Here is an 11,881-nt window from a genome sequence, read left to right as displayed (position 1 = left end):
CAGAACAAGAGTGTAACTGTTAACATCATTAATAGTTCATGAAAAAAAAAAAATGGTCATTGGTTGGGACATGTACAGAGAGATTAGCTTTGTACTATTATACAGACAAAAGATGAGAAATTGGAAACATTTTGGTCACGAATAAGGCATATGTGATCAGTGGGGTTGTAATGAAACCAATTTTCACAAATGCTAGTACTGTTTTCACCAGTGACATCAATAAAATTACTAGAACCTTTGTACTAACTGAGGTTTTAAAAAACTTCAAAAAACATATTCACTTTTATTACAATAATGAAATTGTAAACCAAGAATTCACGTTTTTTCACTTAAATGCTAAAATATATCTATTATGAAATAAATAAAAAATTTTCAATTTCAACATTTAAAAAAAATTATCCACAAAACACAGTAACACATTTTAATTCCTACCAGACTTAGGGCCACCCTCTATTTATAGCAGGAATGTGCATTTCTGGATGGTCAAAAACAAGACCTCGAGATTTCAGCTTTGCATCTCTGGTATGTTTATGTAACAGTTTGAATACCCCTGTCCCTATGTTCATTGGCTTTCCCATGATGATGCAATCACTAACACCTTTAATAGGGTTACTCTGACCATGGTAGGCTGCATCAAACAGGTGATCGGCTGTTCTCTCAAACTGCAATAAAACAGAATTTATTAATACATAATTATTATTAAAAAATAGTTTGGTCACACTACTGAGTCACAATTCTTAATCACACCCATAAAAATCTGTATGTTCAAAATCTGTATGTTCAACAATTAAGTTTTCATTCTGCAAAGTATATGAAGTTGGTGTAAATGTTTAAATATGTTGGGTCTCTACACACTTACTCATTATTGGTTTGTTATGATCTCTAAAGCCTGTTATCTTAAAACATTGAAGGAAATGTGGAATAATGAATCTAACAATACAAAATTAAAACAAGACTAAACCAACTATTGGATTGTGGTGTTCTTCACTCCATAAAGAGTGTCACTTACAATAAAAAAAAATCTTAAAATACTGTCCTACTTTCTGCCAACAATATATATCAAGCACTGAAAACATCTTAAGTAATTTTGGCAAAACCTTCAACATTTTCAGTTTATCCAAGTACTGTATTGCATTTTTAAGGAGCTTCAGTTTATTAAATAAGATCCATTATATGCCATCATGAACATATCCTTCAAACTAACCCAAACCCTGCGAAGATTTGAACCCCTTCCACTCTTCAGTCATTCAGCTTTGCCTCTCTCTTATCTTCCACATTCAATTAATCTTCAAAATACTAACTCCACTGATCCAGGACTGCATTCTGTTTATTCAGCTTCTCTCAACTTATTCTGCTTCTCTCTATTTGCATCTTCAGGACTGCATTCACTTTATTCAGCTTCTCTTTATTTGCAGGACTGCATTCACTTTATTCAGCTTCTCTTTATTTGCATCTTTTATTTTGATATCCATTTGCTCATTAGCTTTCGTCTGCATTTATTTTTGTGTGGCAATTTATTCTCCCACAGACCCTTGCTCACCCTCTCCCCTTTTTTATAACATGCTGACTTTTTTACTCATGCCTTCCACTTTTCCACTTTCCTGTATTCCTGTTTACATTCTTCCCTTCTGCTTTGGAACTGGACCCCAAATAATCTTTTCCTTCACTCATTTGCTTATACCACCAATCACTCTCCCCACCCTTATAAAACCACATTTGCATCTTAATGACACTATGACACTATTCTGGAATTTGACACACTTCACATAATCATTCAAAATTCCCTCATTTTCACCTATTTTCACCATACATGCTTTTCTTCACTCCATTTTGAACTCAAATTTCCATATATCTTGGCTTTTACCTCAACCAAATAATATTCAGATAAAACTTTAAGACAAATGTATATGGTTTGCTAAAAATGCAACTTTATATTTAACTACAGTATTGGCTTTTCATAAATAGCCTGTTCTATGATGGTTCTCACTCTTGGATAATTAACAAATTTATTAATAAACTTACAATAAAAGCACCTACAACTAAAAAAAATCATTTTGATCTGGAACTAAGATTTTACTACAATTTACAAAAGGCTTTGGCCTTTACCTTTAGGTTCATTACTGTGTTTATATGAAGGGTTTATAGCATGAATGTTTTCAACATAGCATGTAATTAGTATTTAAATAATGTTGATATATACTGTATAGAAGGGTTCTTTTTAATTTTAAAATGTTAGCAAATACAGTATTGTATTAATCTGAATTCATATAATACTCATATCTTTTCAGAAAATATAAGAATGAGCTAACCTCTTGGGACTCAATTTTCATTTTTATCTTATTTGCCAGGGGCCATAAAACCACAATGATGGAAGAAAAAATTATTGAATGCACCTACACTTGTGTTCATCATTATCCCTGTTTTTTCTGCTACTCTCCCTTTTCTCTAGCGTCTGTAAGACAATGACAGGTCAATTTAACCTTACCGAAGCCAGCATGAGAACTGATTCCTTCATTTTTGAGAGTCCGTGACGTGTGATGCCTAAAACCTGGCCTCTGCAAGTCATTAAATCTGCGAGCAGCATTACGTGACGATGGTCAACACTCAGTCCATGGTTCTCCATGGTTGCTGTGATCTCCTTTATAACTGTGGCCCTTTAAAGAAAAATAATCTTTGAGAATATTGATCAATACAGCAATGCAATGAAGTTCAAAAATTAAGATGAGCAATTATGATAATCTTCAATACATAAAATCAAATTTTATTTATACCACTCAGAGTAGATGGAACGTAAATTTCCAGCATTTGTAACGTGAAACTTTCACTTTTTAATTTTGAAATTTAGGTTACTGGAGTAGAATACCACACTCCTCAGTGCTTCAAATGCCAATTTCAGGCAAAAGGAGATCACTGTCTACCTACTATATGGTACATGTAACTTTACTGAGGCAAGATGTCTGTTAGGTTATTTCCTCTTAACGACTAAGTAGGGATATCTAGAGGTTTTTAAAAGGTAACTCTTTTTCACCACATAAATATGCTACATGTCTGCCAGCCAAAAATATCTGATCCCAGAAATTGTCATGGGTAACATAAGGTCTTTTAGGGTTCTTCTTGGGCTGGGTGAGACCGTAAAAAATTTACCCCACATATGGTCAAGTTTCATGGATTGGTTATTTGTGGTTTGGTCATCAATAACAAAATTTTTGAGGGGGCCATCTGCATTAGCATAATCTGATAACGTTGGTATATGGACAGAAAAAAAAATAATTAAAAGATTCAAGTTCACACAATACAGATATTACAAATATGAAAAACTGTTTCAGTCTTCAAAACCTAAAAATAATTTTCACTTTGCTACCAAGTATAAAAGTCAAGAGGGAATTTCTGAATGAACTATCATGGAACAGGAACTTTCATTTTGGTAATCTTCCTCTAGTAAGAGTTACCAGACAAAACTTTTAAAAACATACTGCAGTTTTACTTTTGTCAGCTAATAATGTATCCTTAAAGTCAGGGTTATTTGAGATGAGTGAAAATAGCAGTAATATTGATACACAACTTTTAAGTTAATACTCGTCGGTTGAGTCATCTGCCATGACCTGCCAATACGGAATTGAATCTCTACGACTACATATATTTTGTTGCCTTTTTATGATACTCCTGTTAATTTACTATTTCAATTAAGAATAATTTATACACTTCATTCAGAGGTCATATACAGGCATCCTGATTACTGATGAAACACATAACCTTCAGCCTCTAGGACATAGTACAGTACATTTCTGGAACTTTGTTTAAAAAAAACAGACTTCAATGCCGGGGAAAAATGGTAATCTCCATCTTATTTATCTCACCTACAAAAGGTGACCCATACTGTGCTCAACAACATAACTGTTGAGTATTATGTAATATGGTGAGAACAATGTTCTAAACCCAGACATTTGCTCTTGGTTAAGATTACTATTCTGTCACCTAGTGCGGCTGTGTATTTTATTCTAGGAAAATGAGGTGCTGTTGCTGATACAATGCAATATTTAGTAAATGAATGATAAAAAATTCTCCTCCTGAGACAAAACTATTTGATTTTATTTCATTGATATCACAACCTTACTTTAAAATTGTACTGCACACTTATACTGACATTACAATTTGTATAAAATTAATTTCAGTGATAAGAAATGATAACCCCAAAAATTCTTACAGGTAGGATGTTTTGGAAATTATTTAATATTACCATGTGCTATTACCGATTCTCTTAAAAAGCTCCAAATACTCCTACCTTAGTCTGTTTATAAAGTTGATAGGCCCAGCCTAGGTTACATTCCATGCTTTTACTTAAGCAGCACACGAAAAATACTTGTGTAAAAAAAAAATTGGTTCTTGAGATGCCTTGATGGACATAGTATTCCATTTTTACAACCTTATTACCACTAAGAATATCAGTAAGACTGAAGAGATTAGTGGTTTCAATACCAAACATTCAAAACTGATATTTATATCTTTGCAAAGGGAAACAGATCATTCCCAGTTACTAAGAAAGATACTTCTTTACATAAATCTTTCATATGTAAAGCCCAACTTAGTGTATAACTGACAACCAGTTTGCATTTACATCACAAAATGAGATTTAACACTAGTACTTTGCACAATATTTTGCAGGACAAAAAAGACTGCAATACTGGTATGTATTGTTACTTTACATAATAGATACTGAAAACAGGAAGTGGTTACCATTAACTCTAGATTCCCTAGCTACTATGAGCCCACAAGCTAAACCTATCCTTGACCATTCAAGATGCAGGTTGAATTTCCATAACATTTTTTCTTAAAGACAACCTTATATATATGCCAGAATAAAAAATTAATAAATAAATACATCAAACAAAAGGAGACAAAAGAGAGGGGCATTTTGAGGTAGCAGTGATGCCCCACACTTACAAACATAGAGTAGTGCATACTGCGCTTTGTGCAGCACACCGTAGATGATATTAGAGGAATTCCGCAGCATCTGTTCTATACCTAACTCCATTACTTTCACCCATATAATTTATAGCTGTTTTCTTACTTCTCTCTCCATAACTATCCAACATCTTCCAACTTTACAATGATCCAATCTTTACTATCTTACTAAAGGACAAATCCTCCGGATGAGTTTAATAAAGTCTATTAATGTGACTCAATGGTCTTATGAAACTACTTTATAATAATTAGAAATATTCATTATGTACTTACCTGGCAGCTTCAATTCCAAGACATGAGAATACCTCGTATGTGTTGTTAGATGTGCACCTTGTACCCTCAACACCATATGTGGCAATGACTTCCTGAAGGTTATCTCCTTCCACCAAGAGTTCATAACGAGCTCCCCCCGAACCACTGTCTATCTGGATATTCAAAATATTTTAAATTACTAAGTTTTATGATACAAAACCAGTTTTTCATACAAAGTTATCACTTGTATATTTGCTTAACTTCCATGTGATTTATGAGCGTGTATGAATCAATAGGGTATTTACATGACATAGGTATTTTATTTTATTGTTTATTTCAATCTCTAAAGGCAATAAAATGCTTTGTTACAGTTGGTGACCTTTAAGTAATTGTTTGTTAAATGGGTATGCACAATTCTCATGTAAGATAATACCACTTCTATACAGCTCTCATTTTGTTTTAATGACTTACTACCTTATTGTAGGTTTAATCTGCTTTGATTTATTATCATCTGCTTCATAATTACAAAAAACAAGCAATATACTCAACTTATTATTTGATCAAGTCATCACAATTCTAGATTTACATACTTCATCTGCATTTCCATTTCCTTTAATACCAATGTGAAGAGGGATCTGGCAGTTTTTTACACCACTTCAAAATCTAATTCAAACACTGAATTTTTGGGCAGTACTTTTTAAGTTTTGCTAAAGTATTTTCTTGAATTGCAGAAAGCTGCTAATATTTTGTTGTATATGCTTAATAATCTTCCAGCTGATAAGACTGCTGATAACAGAATTCTGCTGTGAAACGAGGCTGCATTAGGTAATGAGAAGTGAAAGACTTGGGACCATCCTTGTATATTGCATAGCATGAACCTTTTCATTGTATATTTTCCACTTCCCACCGATTCTGAGGTTCTGGAGTACAGTGTAGTTTTTATATATAATAGGAGTAAAAGTTCAGATTGTATCAACCAGTGAGAATCAAGTTTATTAATGGGGGGAATGGATACATTTAGACTTATAGCTTCTGTAAGTCAGTTGGCTCTTAATAATTTTGTTTGCTGAGTTGCTGATATCTTTATTATAATGTAAGCAGTTAATATATCATGGTAAAATGATGAGGGAAGTTCAATACTGTCAATCTATATAAATTTTCTTGGAGAAACTGAAACATCCACTGCACATTTGGATTTCTTAATTAAGACCTGAATCATGCCTTTATGGCCGAGTTTGTAGCAGGTCCATATGTAAAACAAAACATTAGTGCTTCATAAGAAAAGACACATTTTGTGTACATAAACCAATGCTTACCTGGTTAATGACAGCACGATTTACAGACGGCAACCCTTTAATGATAACTTTTGTGATGTGCTGTTTAAGATGTTGCAGCTGATAATACATTGCAGATGCTTTGGTTCTTGAAGGTCTAACAGTGATAATAGTATCAGATTCAACACATACATCATTTTCTTTGATCTGAAAATTGGAAGCAAAAATCAATGTTCCAAAGAACATGTAACACTGTACTGATCAAAATGTATTGCCAAACATTGTAAAAGCAAAAAACCCTAAAATTCTTTTAAACTTTTTGCAGTTTTACACTAGATTCAAGGGATGAAAATCTGATACAAAGGCATTCAATATGACTATTACTCAAAACCCAACCATGTTATGGGCCAACAACACTGAGTTCTTATTAATGAAACTATATTATCCTGTTCATACATAAACTTTCCTATCAAGCAATCAACTAATAACCAAAATTCGAAGATGCAAACAATGAAAACATTAAACAATATGCAGTAAATTACCTTTAGCTTGGAAGTGCATATTGCATATTTAATTGAATGGGCATCTACTTCCACCTTCAGTAATCTAATACGATCCATAGCGAGCTTCAACAAAAGAAAACAATCATCTGGCAAAAAGACCTCCTCAACATATTCACAGACTTCGCCTAGAAGAGTTTTCTCAATTCGTCCCTTCACTTGACGCGCCTTCTCAGGATCTGTATCACACTTTAGCTTTGCTGTGATAATGGGAGTTGATATGCTTCGCGATGCGTTGATAATTTCCAAGATTCTGAAAAATTTAATCAAAGTACTCCATAAGTGCTGATATGACAGTAAAGGAGTACCAAATGATAACATGACAAAAATAAAACCACAGTTGACAAAAGCATTCAAAAACCAAACTTAAGGTATGTGGAGGTCACTCCAAAAAATATAAACAGTAAATTTAAGATTTATTTTTCAAATACTTACTTCTCCTGAATCGATGGGAAGCTCATTTGGAGTAATAGATCAAAGAAAAACAGCAGGGGACTTAACAGTTACTAAATGGGGAAGCAGACAAGACATGCATCCCTGTAACTTAAGTCTCACAAGTATTATCCTCTATACAGTAGTTGTTTCTACAACCTAACAAGCTCTCTCTGTTTGCGATCAATTACTGCATTTCGTTCAACTACGATTCATATAGTTATCCAATCTAGCCTTTCCCTCAGCAAAAACATATCATGAGGGTCAATAAAATTGGAATAATGCCTATTACAGCAACTCTTACCTTAAAAGTTCTTACCGAACAAATATTAAAAAAATAAAAGAGCAAACCAACAGAAAACTCAATACAATCTGTTGAACTCCTACAGAAACCAGCGACAGTAGCAGACTGACCAGCTACAAGTGTTTGTACCTGCCCGTCCCCTGGTGGGGGGCCGGGGGAAGTAGATGGATAGAAGACAGATATTCACATAAAACCGAGTGTTCTCATTTAATTTTTTTTAATCTGTTGAAATACCGCTGGCTCAGAAGTAAAAGCTATATAATGGAGAGGTAATGTTATTCCAATAATAATAATCACAGATCCTAACTTAGCAACCAATCACCAAGCCCTATGACAAAATAATCACATTTAAAAAGCACTAAACAGTCTTTCCATAATGATGTAGGGGAAGAATATTAAACACTTATTTTGGAATATCTCTAATAAGTTTGAAACATTACCAAATGCTATCAATTATTTATGTATGAAGTTATATGCAATCCTTACCACACATAACAAACAAGGATACTATTGTGAATGCACTTACCAAAAGATAGGAATACAGTACTTCATGTAATTAAAATTCATAAAGAAACTTGCCTTGGAACACCAAGTGTGATATTCATAGCAGCAACACCAGCAAAATGGAAAGTTTTCAGTGTCATTTGGGTACCAGGTTCACCAATACTCTGGGCACACAAAGCTCCAACAGCAGTACCTGGTTCCATTACAGCCCCCTGATATCTATCAAGGCAAGCATTTAGAAAATTTATCAACTGGGTGAAGCTCAGGCGTTCTAAATGACGTTCAACAGGCAAAATTTTACGGTTCTTGCTCCTAATCAAACGGGACCGAATCTGAAAACATTACAAATGTTAAACTGGCTATCTAATTACTAATTATCAATTATGGTTTCCCTTCTTTTATTAGACTGAGATGGTCTGAGCAAGTGATGAGAAGGGGAGGAGTGCAATCAGCTAGAAGAAGTGGCAGGACACAGGCCAGTAAGAAGGCTAAATGAGAATTCAGGTAGAAAGAAAGAGAGCTCATTAAACATTTCATGATGATAACAATAGTTCTCCTATTTTAACTAAATAAATTCTATATCACACTAATAAATCATGATCAACACTAAAATTTTTCAGTTATGTTTTCTTTCTGGGGTGAGGCAAAAGTTCTCTTCTGTCTTGTGCACTTTTTGTCTGAATTCCAATACTACCTTGTCTTCAATGCTGCCCTTTATCCATGGGTGAAAAGCCTTTCTAGTTCATTACGTAATAATTTTCTCATGAACCTCCCTCCCTCCTCCCTTCCTTATTATATGCTCAAACTATCTCAGTCTTTGTATGTTGGATTCACATCTGTCTTATTCTTTAGTATAAACTTTTACCAGAATATACCAACAATGTATTTAGTCATATATGTTTAAAATAAACTCCAATTTTCTTATATATGCCCATGTATATGCTGTGAAAAGAAGCATGTATCTTTTCAAAAGAAAATAAAATGTATTTTCTTATAATTATGTAACTTGATTAATTATGATTGCCTTTTCATGCAAATAATCACCCCAATATCATTCAGTCTTGTCTACAAAAGGAAAGAAAGGTAATGGCAGTCAACAGGAGCTGTGAGAAATTACTGAGTCTAAGAGGCAAAACTTGCATAAGAAGTGATAGGTTTATATGTCAAAATAAAATAATGTAGTCTTTAAAAATTAAATTTGTTTCATACTAAACCCAATATATTGCATTAGTCCAATTCTATAATTAGGGAAGTGTTATATTATCATCTTGCTGTTAAGTTTTCCAATTCTACAGCTTTTCTAATGTAATTATAAAATGCAAGTTGTTATTTATATACATATTACCACATAGTTCTATAATTGAATAAATGTTGGATAAACTTTACCTTATCAACTCGCTTTGAGAACTTCTCCATGAAGTTCTTTAATTCCTTTTTGAATTCAGGAGACAACTCCTTAAATAAATCCTCAGCCAAATATTTGTCAGCCAGCTGAAGGATTTCACTTCCAGTGAGAGGATCTTCCTCAGAGCATGGTGATTTGGCACGAATATGATCTAAAAGACGTTCTAGGTCTATGGGACCAACAGAACCTTCCATTTCAGTGGGATCCAGTCCATCACCCCCATATTTGAACTGAAACAATATGTAAATTTATGACTTTTTTACAATTAGGAATTTTATTGAGAGCATAGAACAGATCCATTCATGAAGTGGAAAAATCTTGCAAAACACCTATACCAACTCCCAAAATCATTGGAAAATGTATATGCAGAACCAACTATAAAAACTAACCTGAATTATATCTTGCGTTGAATTACGAACAGTCATATCATAGGCTACATACAAATCTTCCAAAGATTTAACAAGACGTCTCTGCATGTAGCCTGTCTCTGAAGTTTTCACAGCTGTGTCAACTAAGCCTTCACGACCAGCCATGGTGTGAAAAATAAACTCTGTTGGTGTCATCCCAGAGAAAAAGCTATTGCTGACAAATCCTTTGGCTGCTGGTATTTTTGAATGCCTATGAAGGAAAAAATCAAAATTTTAACACTGCATGCATGATATTGTAGTGGCATTTGAAAAGTGGGCTTGTGATGAAATTTTTGTTTGGTTTCTTGTATTTGTTTTGTTTGAAGATTGTTTTTTCCATTATGTTTGTTTTGTATGTATGTTTTTGTTGGTGAATGCATGATGTTTCTGGATGTTCCATGATTTTTTTTTTTTTGCAGTTGAGTAATTGATGGTTTATCTCCCCTTCACCTGTAATACATTTCCACTTGCAACTACCAAATCAGTCAAACAGCTGGAGAGGCCGAACTCATTTTCAAGTTCCACTCAAAGTTTTTATATAGCAGTTACTAGGACACTGTCTGTCTCAAATGGGATGGGGGTCAGAGAAAGTGCTTAAATATCTGTATGTTGATTTTGTTGTAAATGAGATCTCATATTCTTGTTTGTAATGACTGAAGTGCTTTTGTGTAGATAAAGACTGCATGAAGAGATTCCAAAGTAATTTCTGCCCTCAGCTTGGATGCCATAGCTAAACCAAATTCCTTGTTGTTTACTCGAATTATATGTTGACTTTCACGATTACCTTTTGATTATTCTGAGATGAAGAGCTAATGAAGACAAGGAACTACTTTGGGACATACGCCAGAGTTACCACCACAGCCAACCACTTATGGCTTTTATTAGATGAAAGATTGGGAATCGTGCTGAACTGGACCTCAGTTGGGATTCGTGTTTGTGTTTGGATGTCATTGAAGAAGTTCCTCTATATCCTGGTTGTGTTTACTTCACTGTGTATACAGATTAATAAATTAGGTTAAGGTTCTTTTGATGGTCTTGGGAGGGAAAAACTGTAGTATTAAGATTAATAAATTAGGCTAAGTATTGTTAAGAATAGTTAAAAAATCTGTAGTACTAAGATTAATAAATTAGGCTAAATATTGCCAAGAATAGTTAATAAACTGTAGTATTAAGGTTAATGAATTAGGATGGGCAAATAAGAGTTTTCTTTATTAACCTCTAAATCTGTTCCCTGTCACCCACCTCCAACAGTGTGTAAGAAAAAGCCCCTACAATATGTAAGTAAACAAAGATGTGTAAAAATAACTTTAAGTAGTTATTTCTCAAATGAATTAGAAATTAAATTAGTTTCTGATACACTCCTTGGTGGTGGCCAATGTATTATACTGCCATATACAGTAACATTTTTTTTTCTTCATAACTCATGCATCCCACTGTGGGTACGACTTACAGTGTATCATGTATGGCACTCTGAAGATTGTACATAAAAGCAACAAACAATAAGATGAAACATTATGAATGACAGTAAAAAGTACCAAAGCATACACATACCAAACTGATTTATTGTTTGAAACATTATGAATGACAGTAAAAAGTACCAAAGCATACATAACAAACTGATAAGTTAAACAATTACTGTACTTCTGCAGCAGAATAAGGGATGCATCATTCAACGTCAAACTACTGCTTTGCCTGTTTGGTCTACAACCTTTGATAACAGTGCAAAAGTATTGGCAAAAATAACAAGACTGTAACAGGAACAAGTAACAATAATGATGTAA

The 11,881-nt window shown here is 33.6% G+C and overlaps 1 protein-coding gene across 1 annotated transcript in view; it reads right to left on the bottom strand.

Annotated features, from left to right (window-relative positions):
• Positions 1-271: 271 nt before the first annotated feature.
• The window catches only part of Polr3A (RNA polymerase III subunit A), a 29,803-nt gene continuing 18,193 nt past the window's right edge, over positions 272-11,881 (bottom strand). The window contains 8 exon segments of the mRNA XM_067116876.1: positions 272-662; positions 2,486-2,654; positions 5,236-5,387; positions 6,531-6,695; positions 7,031-7,301; positions 8,364-8,620; positions 9,675-9,923; positions 10,083-10,311. Coding sequence (XP_066972977.1) covers positions 438-662; positions 2,486-2,654; positions 5,236-5,387; positions 6,531-6,695; positions 7,031-7,301; positions 8,364-8,620; positions 9,675-9,923; positions 10,083-10,311 — 1,717 coding nt within the window. The 3' untranslated portion in view covers positions 272-437.

Source organism: Macrobrachium rosenbergii, chromosome 14 (genome assembly GCF_040412425.1).
Source record: "Macrobrachium rosenbergii isolate ZJJX-2024 chromosome 14, ASM4041242v1, whole genome shotgun sequence".
Taxonomy (NCBI): Eukaryota; Metazoa; Arthropoda; class Malacostraca; order Decapoda; family Palaemonidae; genus Macrobrachium; species Macrobrachium rosenbergii.
The sequence above is the reverse complement of the archived record's forward strand: the minus strand, read 5'-3'. Positions and strand labels throughout refer to the sequence as shown.